This window comes from Miniopterus natalensis, chromosome 1, assembly GCF_054644295.1.
Source record: "Miniopterus natalensis isolate mMinNat1 chromosome 1, mMinNat1.hap1, whole genome shotgun sequence".
Classification (NCBI taxonomy): domain Eukaryota; kingdom Metazoa; phylum Chordata; class Mammalia; order Chiroptera; family Miniopteridae; genus Miniopterus; species Miniopterus natalensis.
In genome coordinates, this window is record NC_142081.1 from 131010179 (window position 1) to 131024014 (window position 13836).

The window sequence follows — 13836 nt, forward strand, 5'->3', positions numbered from 1 at the left end:
AATGGTTTTAGCAAATGCCCAAGTCCTCATTTCCTTGCTTTTGCTAAGTTTGGCTTACTCATTTCTACTTTTGTGTCTGTCTTCTAATAGTTGGGGAAGTCTGAAAATTAAAATATCTGTGGGCAATTCCACGGAACTATACTATTTTCAGATTACAGTTCTGGAAAATCTCCTGAAACCAAAAGGGACAATAAAAAACAGTTCTGGCCACTGCCAGGCAAAAGGATAGCAGAGAGCTGGATTGAGATGAATCAGAGGGTCTACAGAGCTAGACTTTAAACAGGATTAAGTCTAAGGAAATGACCCTCTAAAGTAGATGGGAACATAGTAGTTTCAAACTGGGTTTGAAACCTGACTTGGTTATTTACTAGCTGTGAAACCTTAGACTTAATCTCTTAGTCGTTGTCTTCTTCACCTCCTCCCCCCCCCTTCCTCTTATGTATGCTCTTATGAGTGTGAGCTCGTAACTGTAGCAAGGAAAGAAGTCTGATACAATTTAGACACTCATATACGAAATATTCCACTAATAGGTAGCTCAATAGCATTTCATACAGCTAATGCTTCCTGATTATAGAAATGGTTACTATTCATTATTATGTGTCAGTCACTGTGCAAAACCCTAATGTGTAACAACCTCAGAATGTAGCTAGTGTTTAATGCTCTGCTGGCATCACCTGGAAATTTCTTAGACATGTAGACTCTCAGGTCCCATCCTAAATAGACTGAGTCAGAATCTGCAGTTTAATGAGATCCCTACATGAGTTGTGCACACAATAAAGATCGAGAAGCACTGTCCTAAAGCACAGGAACTTCTGGGTCACAGAAGCTAATAAGTGGAAGGGCCTAGATCAAAAATCACATTAGTCCACGCTCCAAAGTCCACACTTTCTATCACTCTGCTAGCACTGCCTTGATCCCTTTTTGAGGAAGATTTATAGAACCCCATGTAAAATCACTCACTCAGAGTAATCTGATCAGCTTTATAAGCCAGAAGTAATTCTTTAAATGTTTCTTCTGAAATTCACTCTGTAAAGCATTACTTCTCTATCTCACAATTTTACATTAAGGTCTCATTTAAATATTATAACTCAAAGACTGCAAAGGCTTATGAAGGAGCATCTCAAAATGACAAGCCACTAATGAGACTAAAGTTACCTTGCAAAAGTTCTTCATGTGATCACTGATAGTGGCAGAACCAGCCTCATATTCTTCAGTGTCAATAAACACAACTGCTTGATATTATTGAATCACTGAATTTACATACAACACTGCTTTCTCCTTTCCCAAAGTTTGGCACAAGTTATCTCTGCTTAACTACACTTATCTCAATAGGAAATTTACCTCCATTTTCATCAACTGTCACTCCTACTTACCCATGTAATGCTCTTAGTACAGTTTTCTCCAATGGGTTGTTGGTATATTTGCTGTCTAAGCTGAATACATAGTTTGTTTCACATTTGAAAGTGACCTTGAAGGAGCCGTCACAGCTGAACACAGTATGAGAGCAGTAAAAGTCTCTCAGGCTGGAGGACAGAAATCTGCTCCTGCGCTTCAGTACTGGGTCCTCAGAAAGCTTTTGAAGAGGGGAGGTGCTCAGCTGATGCCGAAATGGCATTACTTTTCCCACTGGGGTTCCTGCTTCAGGGCCTTTTGTGCCACTCTTGGCAAAGGCAGGGCCTGGTACCCCTCTCTGCTGTAAGAGCTTCTTTGAATGTTCTGCAAGGAGCAAGGCATAGGAATGTTCCACAGCAACAGAAGAACTTTGGCTTACATCTGAAATTTCTCTTGTTTCCTCAGGAAGTGTTGACTGGGCTTCAGCAGGGGTCTGACTGTCAGGAACCAAGCTCTCTTCCTCTTGGCTGACAGTGGAGTCTGACATCAGATTACTCTTCTTATCAGAAAAGGGCTTAGGTAACAGTCCACCTTTTTGATTTTTAACTCCTCTATGATATTCATGGTCAGATGTATTGCTCAGAGAATGTTCTTTAGAAAGCAAAACACCGTTTTGTGGCAATTCAGAAGAGCAGGGAAGATTTCTGGGCTCAGATGACGGTGTGGTAGAGGTAGCAGCGCTTAATGCTAGATCAGCTAACAGATTTAGGGCCTGGGAGTCACAGTTGACAATGGAGTTTTCAGCTGGAACTTTCTGAGCCACTGTGATATTTTCTGGTTGAACTGTATTTATGCTAATAACGTCTTCTTGCCCACATGATGAAATTTTTGATTGAAGCTGTAAAGCAGTTTCTCCTTTGGTTTCAATATGAAAGAAGAAGAAAACCCATAGCATTTTATTTCCACATAATTAATTCTGCGCCATATTACTATGGCTTAAGGAAAATCAATAGTTAAGTCAATATATTCAAGAAAAACCTTGATATGCTGCATAAACTGTATAATAAAATTTTACCATCAGGCTGAAGTGTCTTTCAAATCTCAGGTCTATTATAATGTAATTACCAGAGGAAGAAGTCCTAAGGAATGTGCATATTAACAAGAAATCACCCTTCAAAAATGCATGTATCGAACTACACACAAGGCATCCTGCTCAGCTAAAGGAATATACCAAGAGCAGAAAACAAGAGTCCTGTTCTCAGAGAGCTTACAATCTAAGAACTTCTAAGGCTGAATTGTTTATTATAGTATGTTAACATACTTTCTTAGAAATCATTTCCCTTAACAAGTGATTAGAGAAATCATCTAAGTTCAAAACAGAGATGATTTGAACTATGTTGATATTTAATTATAATATGCAATGATATGAATTAAAAAAGTTTAAAGTCATGAGTATTCAAAATAGCTAATTGATTTCATTACCTTTTAAAACTTTAATTTCTGCACTGAAACAGTTCCTCTCTACTCTACCTAGAGAAGAGTAAATGTGCTTGTCTACTGATAATTATCCTCTCTGCAGATAATCAAATCTACCCACCCATTTATCTTTTAATCAGAAAACTGACATCTTAAGCGGTTTACTTGCATTGTCAGGACATAAATTTTGCCTTCTTAAAGGCGGTTATCATGAAAGACAAAGTTCGTAATACTGAGGCAATGATTCCCTGTAGCAAGTTGGTAGAGAGACAGAAAAGCTACCTGTGCCCCCTTTGTAATTAATAGTAGCAGGTCTGGAAGAATTATCATTAACCTCCCTGCAAAGGCCAATGACAGATACATTTAAAAAGAAGACTCTAGACTACGAGTTCTTCAAATAGAGTAAGAAAAGTATGTGTATATGGTGCGGAGGGTAAAATTAATCAACCACTGTCCAGGTTTTAAGAGACTCAAAGCCTAAAATCGTCTCATTAGCCTCACAAGGGCATTGGAAACGTGAAACTCACTTTATGATCTAATGCGTTTATCAACACTAATTTCATTCTATCTTTGTTAATAGTATGGCTCTTAAACAGAATTTCACCTGTGAATAAGGTTAATACAAAGAATATTGTATTGAGGTCAAGAAAAAAGGTTCGGGTTAATAAATAAGCAGTCTCAGAGAAGTCATTTAATTACTGACATATTAGAGGTTCTCAATCAATTGAAAACACAATACGACAATCTATTTTAAGAAATACAGGTAAGAGAATGCAAAATGAATTATATAAAAAATATAAAAAATTCCGTAAATAAAAACTATGTTGAAAACTTTAGAGAGAACAGAAAATCATGAGTTTCAGTAACAAAATGATTGAGCCTTCTTAAGCTGGAATTTCAAGTATAAAAAATCAAACAGATTGGGTATAGATGATTAAGAAATAAAAGAAAATTAAGAGATTATTTAAAAGGTGGTAATCTTAAAATTTTAACATGAAATGTGGCTTCACAATGTACAGACATTTGCAATACAAATCAGCCTATTTTTGAATACAAGTTTTCAACACTTTTCATTTTCTGGGCTTACTTTTCTGTCAGTACTCAATTGCATACCTTCTTCCCATTAATCAATTAGTCTACAACTATCTGAAAGCCAATTTTACAAAGAATTCAAATGACACAGCTAAGAACATAGGTATTATATATGTATCCTCGTTTATGAATTAATTGTAAAGACAGGATTAAGATGGAAAACAGTATAAATTTAATTCCATAATGTTCTCAAAAACCCAAAAGGAAATAAGAGAAAAGTGAGAGATCAGAGCAGGAGGAAATCCGGATTGGTGGAAGGGAAGCGCACTGAAGTGAAAAGAGGTGTGAAGCCTGTAGGGAGGCACTGGCAGGAAAGGGTCATGTCAGGAAAGAGCAGGAGAGAAATATGGACCCAAGGGTAAGACCACATTAACTGCCTTGAGAGACAAGCAGAGTTTTTGGTATGGATGCCAAAACTGCAATAGTATGGAGTTTATAAGATGATGAGCTTTTAAAAAAATATTCAGTCATCAAATAATATTAAAAAAATACTTAGAAAAGAAAAAACCAAGCCAACCTGTAATACTATCACCTTGACAAAACCATAGTTTCTTTCTCTAAAATCCCACCAAATGTAAGATTTTTAGAAAAGCTAAAAATACATTGAGGTTAAAGGAGATCAGACAGAAAAATGATAGAAATATAAAGGTATGAGGAAATGAAGTCTTTGTTAAAACAAGTTTTAAAAAAACAATAGAACTCAATACCGGAGATAAAGTAAAATTTATAGACTTTGCAGACTGAAAGAACTGCACTATACACCAAAAGAGGAAAGTTAAGGAACGTGGGCCTGGGAGAAGAGCTGGTATGTGTTCAGTTTCAGAGGTAAAATCTGCAGAGAATATGGAACTTTCAAGTAAAGGGGGTTATGTCTAGCAGTTAGAAAAACAGAAGTAAAGCAGTAAGCTCTTTGTACATATAACTAATCTTCATTAGCAAAATTAGGAGAGTAAAACTGCTTTTAAAATAAATTTAATGACTTTTAAAACCAAATACAGGATTCTGGATTATTATTTTGAACCATCTCTTTACAATTCCCTTTGGACAAATAAAGTTACATTCAGGCTTTATGTAAACTAGAAAGTAGATTTATTTTGTGATATTTGAATCCTTTGCAATTTCCTTATTTACAATAGGAAATCAAGTTACTTAGTCCTGTTAGTGTCTGAATTAAATATAGCAAGAATTGTTGATAGATTTTTAACTGTTATATTATTTCAACACACTATCTTGCAACCTTGATTACTCTGTATGTGGTGTTTAAATTTATAGGAAGAGTATTTCTTACCAGGTTGTGGCTGCTTTCTGATTCTGGAATTCTGATTGCCTTTTACTATATTTACCCTCTGTTTTTGTAGAGATTTCTTCACAGGTGGTTTAGCCCTTGGAACACTTTTGACTGGAGATTTCTCTTGTTTCCTTGCCCTTTTAGCATTCGTTGCAACTTGAACATCTTTAGAAATAGGAGCTTCTTGGTTTTTCCTATCCAATTTGGTTGTCTGTACAAACTGTGCAGTCAGCACTTCAGCACCTTATGTAGAAAAGACACCATTTTTTAAGGGGAAGGGGGATCAAATATTTATCAGCATAGCTTTTCCTTTTGGTTTTTTTTAGGGTATAACCTTAGTAATGGGAAATAAAATATAAAATTTGGGTATTTCATTAAAATATTTTTTTTAACAAAGCAAGAGTTAAAAGTTCTCATACAAATATAAAAATATGAACTTGCTAAGTGTTGGTCTATATCCCTATCAGGTAAAGAAGAAAAAGAGAGTAATAACTTTATAAAAATCAAGGTATGACTTAATTTTTCTAAAACTCTCCATGATCTTTCCTAATGTGGCAGGTAAGCTTGAATATGCTAGTTCATACACTGGGAGATGGATAATTCATTTACACACAAAAGCAACACAGTCCCTGTGAGGTGATGTGGTTAAAACTATGATCACACTGCATAGAAGAGATTGTATATTCATAAAGTGCCATCTTATATATTTCACTTTACTACTCCAAAATAGTTAAGTCTTAATACCACCCCCCAAAATAATTTAAGACAAGACAGAGAAAAGCACACTGGACAAAGTCTTCACCTGATTTCATTTCCTACAATTCTATTTTAACTGCTCATCTCTCATAAAATGCTCAGCTTTGCTTCTCACATGGAAGGAAGGAAATAGCTAAAGATGGAGGCACAAGAGGAAAACAAAACTAGCAACTACCTGCTTATAACACAACAGAAAGTGTTCCAATTTTTTAAGAGTTAAAAAAATACAGTAAGTGCTCCCTTTGAGTAGTTATTAGTATATTTTACCCACTGACTTTATATAATTTCAATTGTTTCCCATCAAAAATATTTAGCCCCATAGATATCATATAAAATAATCACACATATAAATGTTGGCAAATATTTTTGAATTACATTATACAGAAAAAATGTTTCTAATTGAGAACGGAAAACATGATACTAAGCAGTTTAAGAAATTGTGATGATTGCTAGTGAAATGTAGAGAACAATTTAATTCATTCTCTCGGGGGGTTAGAGAAAGTAGTGGTTTTAGAAAAGCTTTAGAATCTCTTAATGTTGTACATGTCCTTGGGTCTAATTATTTCCCTCCCTACTAAACTACTACACATAATAAAATAGCACTTTTTAAATTTTTTAAGGAATAAGATCTCTCATTCAGTTACAAATTTTTCACATAAAGAAAGGAATATAAACACATTAAGAATATAAATCAAGCAGGAAAACAGTTAAGACTAAATTAAGAAGAGAAAGAAAATAAGGTGAGATGACCAAGAACTAGGGGAAAGTTTTAAACATTTGCACAAACATGATGGGAAGATGTCTCACAACCTAGGTCCTGGGAGGAAAAACAGAAACAGGAAACAACAAGGTGGTCCTGCAGGGACGACTCTACTTATTTGTGTCACTCAATGCCATGTTTCTCAAACTGCATGCAATAATCCATCAATGGATTATAAAATAAATATTTAATGGGTTACAACCAGAATTATTTCTTAAATGAAACGGAATGGAATAGAAAATATCAGATTGTATTACACATAGTTAGGGTAAATGTCTTGAAATTTGTTTCAGTCATGTGTAAATCTGTGTGCACTGAACTACAAAATAAAACACATTTCTTACTAGTGAATGAAATTTAAAATACTTGAGAAACAGAAAACATAGATGTTGAATTACGGATAATTTATTTAATATCTTTAAGTAAATTGGTTCATACAGAGCAGAAACTCTGTGATTCACTACTTTCTGTTGTCATACTTTCCGGCATGCTCCTAAATACATACACACACACCCCATTTTCTCAAACTGTGACAGGCTAAAAAAAGTATTTGTTGAACCACAGGGTAAAACCTTTATCATCTAGAATCCTGGGGCTCTGCATATCCCTGATCTTTCTTTTCTAGGCACCAAAATTCCTAGAATCAAATTACTATAGATAGGGCTGGCACACCTTTTTTGTGAAGGGCCAGAAAGTACATATTTTCAGCTTTGATGAAGTTCATATGTTCTCAATCACAACCACCCACCTCTGCCAACAGTATGTGATGTAGCCAGAGAAAACTGCTTGAGGAGCCCTTTGGCTACACTTTGCTGATTCCTTCTGTAAGAGGTCATATAGCATACAGTTCCCTACTTTTCAACAAAATACACTACCTATAATCTGAGATGGCCCTAAGGCAAAATCATGTTATTTGTTGTGCTGTGTTCACTTAAGTGCATTGAGCCACAGACTAAATGGCCCTAGACTCCAATTATCACTCAATTTTCAGGGGGCAACAAAACCACTTGTGGAACTGTTTTAATACAGGCCACTGGATATTGTTTCAATAGATCTATTGCAAGATCCAGGTGACCATTTTTGTGAGTGTGTTACTTTTTAAATATATTTTTATTGATTTCAGAGAGAGGAAGGGAGAGGGAGAGAGAAACATCAATGATGAGAGAGAATCAGTGATTGGCTGCCTCTTGCATGCCTCCTACTAGGGATCAAGCCTGCAACCCGGGCATGTGCCCTGACTGGGAATCGAACCGTGACCTCCTGGTTCATGTGTTGACGCTCAACCACCAAGCCACACCAGCTGGGCTGGGTGACTGTTTTTAAAACTATGACATATATAAAGGATTAGAAATTCTACCTATTTTAGTTTTGGAGGTTCCAGGTATTTCCCCCCACTCTTTATACATGTTCAGGCTATTGGTTATTTTTTGTTGGTATTGGTATGCCTGATTAAAAGTTTTATTTATTGACTGATTTGAGAGAGAGAGTGGAACAACAAATCAATGTTTCTCTCTCATTGATACATTCATTGGTTGATTCTTGTATGTGCCCTGACTGAGGATTGAACCTCAAGTCTTGGCGTTTCAGAATGACACTCTAACAACTGAGCTATCCCGGCCAGGGTGAGGGTATGCCTGATTTTAGAGGATCCTCTTCCTCCCCTTTTATTTGTCTGAGGATAGTTCAGAAACTGGATAACCAACTTCCTAGAATGGTACATGAATAACTGACGGCTTGAGGAGTTTTAGAGTGAAACACAGCTTTTGGTGGGTGGGCTTTTGAGGAGGTATCTTACAGTTTTCCCTATTTCTTTATTTTAATCTGTCATCTACCTCAGTGCTTCTCAAACTTAAGCACACAGACAAATCACCTGGAGTGAAATGTTGGCATTTCTAACAAACTTCTAACTGATGCTGCAAAGCTGCAGGCCACAGTGATCAGATAGGAACAGTGTTAGAATACAACAGTTATTACTAACTCATTAATCAATCCCCATAAATTTTGCTTACCTCTTTTTCTTTTCTGAGGAAACTGTCCTTTAACTAATTTGAGAGTTGCTGGAGGGGTTGAACCCTTGTTTGCTCCAGCAGGAGTCCTTTTGGGGAAGGGACGGCACAAGTTCACCCTTTTACTCTGCACCACATGTGGCATGCTGGCCTTTCTCTTTGGCTGAACCCTCAGATTTGATGCAGGATTTAATGGAACCATAGTTCTCTTCCTAGCTTTAAACATTTCTTCAGAATTCTTTTTTGTTTCAGTTTCTCTTCTTACTTCTGTCTCTGAGTCAAGAAATTCAGGATCTGGAGTCATAACTAAAGAAAATCCAGCATCACAAATTCCATCTGAAATACAAGGAGACTGAGGACGCTCTCCCAATAAATCTAACACCGTAGATACTTCCAAAATGTACGCACTAGGATCTGAAAAATAAGACTTCAACTGAGTTAAAGACTGTAAAGGGCACTTTTCAGCTGGAGGAACCAAGTCAAAACCACTGGACAGTTTGCCAAAGAATGTAGTCACTTTCATTCTATCCTGAGAAGAAGTTGTCAATGGGCTTCTCTCCATCTTGTACAATTCTTGGAAATTATGCTTTACTAATGTATTTAGACAGATTCCTTCTTCAGTAAATGATTTCTTTGCTTCTAGCAGGGCACAATTAAGGGCAGGTAAAATAGGCACCATCTTCAATGGGATGTCATCTTCAACTTTCAAGTCTTTTGGCCCTAAAATATATGTACATACATTAAAAACCTAAAATTTTTGGTTTTTATTTTACAAAAACATGCAGAAAAAAATGCTTCAGAGTACAAAATTATGGGATGGTTAAATATAATACAGTGTTCCAAATAGAAATCTAAATGGAAATTAAGACTTATGGGTACATTTAATGAATATCTATATCTCCATATATATGTAATCAAATTGTGGGGAGAGGCTGGGAATGAGAACTAGAGAAGAATCATTCAAATGTAACCCCCAGGTTAGAATGAAGAAGGCCGACCTGCCTCTAGCTACATCTCATCTGACCAGAAGCCCAGTGTGAGCTCAATGTGCCATCAAAGCAAGAGCAGTGGCGTTTAGAGTTGGCAGATGTGCTTTTCTACTTTTTAATTAACATTTTCTGCTTTTAAAATGTCTTATTTTATCTCTACCTTATATAACTTAACTCAAATTCATTTTAAAAAAAATTATTGATTTTTTTTTTAGAGAGAGAGAAACATCCATTTGTTGTCCTACTTATTTATGCATTCATTGGTTGATTCTTGCACACGCCCTAACTGGGGATTGAACCTGCAACCTTGGCATATTGGGATGATGCTCTAACCAACTGAGCTACCCAACCAAGGCCATTCAAACTAACCAACTGAACTGAAAAAAGTAAAACCCTTAAGTCCCAAATTTTTTCACCTCGTCTATCAAGTAAAAGTTTTTTTAAAAATTAAGTAACTAAACCAACTAGTCTGTGTTTTGCTTCCTCTCCTTAGCTCACTCTTTGACTGAAATGCTAATTTTTTCAGTAAGTCAGTAACCTAAAGGAAAAAAAGAGGGAAATAAATAAAAAATGTAAGCATTATCAATTAATTATTTAATAATTTAATACTGTAAGAGTAATCAGTCAGATCACTGAGAACTGGGTAATAAAATCCTACAAAATTTAAGAGTAATCAACAATAAGGACCCACAAAGACTTCTGGTACCTACTAAACTGAAATACAAATTACATTCTTTTTAAAGAAAAAGTAACTGCAAGACTAAGAAAATGTCCAGTTAGTTCTAGCTAAATACATCTGCACTGGAGCAGGTATTAGGAAAAGGAATAGAAAAATAAATAGAAATAAACAAAAAATGTGGCTAGACATTAAAAATTCTTTCTTTGCAGTTTATCACTTAAAAAGTAACAAGTGAAGAAAAAATAAATATAAAAAGGTTCTTATGTACTACTAACAGTTCACACTAAAGTAGTATTTTTTCCAGAAAACGTCATTATTTCAAGAATTCAGAAAGGCAGAAGCCAGAAAGATCTGTAATAGAGTATTATAAAATATATGAAAAAGAACTTTTATTTAAATCTGCTAAGTATATATCAATTTAAAACAAATAACCATAGACTGGACCCAATGAAGGACCATTCACAGAAAATGTCTAAATGAACTGAAGGAGGAGGTGTACACTGTAACACTGTAACACAACACTCCAATGTTTATTCAAACAAATCCTGTGCTGTTCAACACCAAATGGTACAGGCACTGTTTCTTATTTAAGTGGCAGTTTACACTTAAAAATGAAGTGAAATCAGAGCTCTGACAAAAGAAGGAGACAGTATGGGATAGGAGTTAAAAGCCAGCTCAAGTTAGTTGTTTGACCATAGGCAAGCTTAAGTCTCAGTTTTCTCATCTTAGAAATGGTCATAATAAGAATACCTATTTTAAGGGCTGCTAAATCAGTAACTGTATACTTAGCATAATACCTGATATAGTAGGGGCTTGAAAAATGCAAATAGCTATTGCCATTATGTTGTTATTGCTTAGTACAAAGAAGTGATGCCCAAGACAATGCAGTTCTCTGCTTTGAGTAACTGAATACAATTTTAAGAAATCAACTTTAAAAACATTTTTATATTGGTTGTAGCTTTATAAATGTCATACACAATTTTATGTTTAAACACATAGAGTGTGATTATAAAATAAAGAGGAAAATCCTCATATCACAAAATGACTCATTTGTTTTATTTACTTGCTCAGCAAACATTTATTATTTTTTATGTGCCTGGCACTGCTAGGCAGTAGGAATACAGCAGAATACAGGAAAGGCAGGCACTGAATAATTCACAAATAAATATTTAAATTCAATTGATAATTAAGCCTAGGGTCCTCACTGAGGTCAGAGTGGTGATGGGAATCAATACTGATATTTAAACTGACACCTGACAGATATGATTAATAGACTAGACTAGGTCAGAGCTTCTGATTTTTATTCATCATCCCCATACCAAGAGCCTTTATAGACTTTGCTTCCTAACTGCCCTATAAAATTTTAATACCACAGACATACTGTATATCTGTTTATATACTGTATGAGTAATATTTTTTGCCCTATGGGGGTAAACACCACCCAATAAAAGTGAAGGAGAAAAGTAGTCCAGACAAGAGCTGCATCTGTGAAGACCTTGAGTCCTACTTACTTGGTAGAGTTAAAGTTATCTCCTAGATATTGAGGGTTTCTTTAAGATGACTTTTTAATTTTAAATTTACTTTTAATTATAGTTGACATGTAATATTATACTAGTTTCAGGTACACAATATAGTGATTCAACATTTATACACCTTAGAAAGTGAATCACCATTAAGTCTAGTAACCATCTGTCACCATACACAGCTATTACAATATTATTCTCCTACCTATTATTGTTCAATACCAAATATTCAGTTTTGGAAATGCTGAATTTGAGGAACATCTGAGACATCTTTAGTAAAAAAGTGAATACATAGGTGGATATCTGAGTATGAAGTTCAGAGGAAAGGCTAAGCCAGAAAGGGAACAAAGAAGAATCTACCAGGGAGGTTAAAGAAAGAGCTATTTAAAAGAATAAACTAGTTACCAGGGTTGAGAGATTAAGTAAGATGAGGACAGAAAAATATACGACAGATTTAGTGAACTGGAAGTCACTGCGCCCTTACCTGCTGATAGGGATGAATGGAATAAATGTAATCCATGTAGAGCCATCTGCTCATCTCCAAAATCTATACAGAATGAGAATCAGAAGAAAAGTTATGTTGCTGACTTTATAAAACAAAAGTAAACACACAAAAAAATAGTTTTTAAAAAAAGTTGTCCTTACTTGTTTCTGATATTAAGGTTGATGATGTAAGTAAAATGAAAACCTCCCGATCTTCTAAGCATTTGATGAGTGCCTTAAACAAACAAACAAAGATTCAATTAATCTCCGTCCTCTATCACACTACTATTCAGTAAATTTTGAGCTCATGAAAAGTAAGTAAGTAAGTAAATAAGTAAATTTAATGTGAAATGTTAGTGTTTATGGGAATCAGGAGAATTTTGCCCCCAGTATCAGAAACTGCAAGTTCCTTAGCACTCAAATAAGCTTGACCCTGTTAGGGCTACACATAATAACTAGAACATCAAGGGTTAGTTTTAGGATAGTTCAACTATATAACAAATCCATCAGAAAAGACTAATTTCATTTTTTCACTGAGATGCTTGACATTTCATATTACTGTCTAAATAGCCATTCTGTTACCATTTAGTCACTACAAATTCAAGGTGAATTACACCTATGGTTAGCACCTGAAGCTCATGTTTATACAAAACACATCACAGAACCCCAGAACTAGAAAGACCGGAAGATTCTGTCTAATAAAAGAATCCCTTTTACAGCATCCTAAAAGATAGAAAATAACATAATTAACTCCTGTGGCAATAAACAAAATGCAGATGAAAATAATTTTTTCTCTTTTTTCCCTCCACCACAGTCTTCAGTGGAATCTTGAGCTAAAACAAAACAGTAACAAAAAAACCCTGAACAAAAAATAATCAAAAAACCCTTGAAAGTTTAATGTTTACAGCAAATTGGGAAATTTTGTCCCCAGGTCAGAGAAAGTTACCTAAAAGCTAGGAGGAAGTCAATGGGGGAAAAAAAAAGGGACCATCTACAATACTTTCAACAATAAAGATAAATAAAAAAATTAAGTTAAAAAAGGTATCATTCTAGATTATAAAAATAACAGTTCCTCTTTTCCATTATTCACCATTTCTAAAGCCTACATACCCATTAACAAAGATAAAATCCAATACTCATACAATAATTTTTCAGTAAAAAAAAAAAACAAACCTAAAAATACAATGTATTATAAAGTGATATAACATTCTATTTTAAAAACTGGTAGGCAGAAGCCTAAAAATATGGTAAATTGATGAATTAATCAATACATATTTCAAGTATGAAAAAAGACTTTTCTAATTATTATATTAGAACTAAATTATGACAATTCACTCACAGGAACAATCACTATTGTGAGTTTCCATACCCTTCTATTATAGCCCCTACGCATTTGATAGTTTACATTTTTGTCTCTCCATAGTCCTATACGTTGCTTTTTCTTTTTTTTTT

The 13836-nt window shown here is 34.8% G+C and overlaps 1 protein-coding gene across 8 annotated transcripts in view; it reads right to left on the reverse strand.

Annotated features, from left to right (window-relative positions):
- The window catches only part of TASOR2 (transcription activation suppressor family member 2), a 75328-nt gene that overhangs the window by 23101 nt on the left and 38391 nt on the right, over nt 1–13836 (reverse strand). For all 8 annotated transcript variants that reach the window (XM_016219750.2, XM_016219748.2, XM_016219749.2 and 5 more), the window contains 5 exons: nt 12547–12619; nt 12386–12448; nt 8714–9430; nt 5189–5431; nt 1374–2247 (listed from right to left, as the gene is read on the reverse strand). In XM_016219750.2, coding sequence (XP_016075236.2) covers nt 1374–2247; nt 5189–5431; nt 8714–9430; nt 12386–12448; nt 12547–12619 — 1970 coding nt within the window. The remainder of the gene's footprint in view (nt 1–1373; nt 2248–5188; nt 5432–8713; nt 9431–12385; nt 12449–12546; nt 12620–13836) is intronic.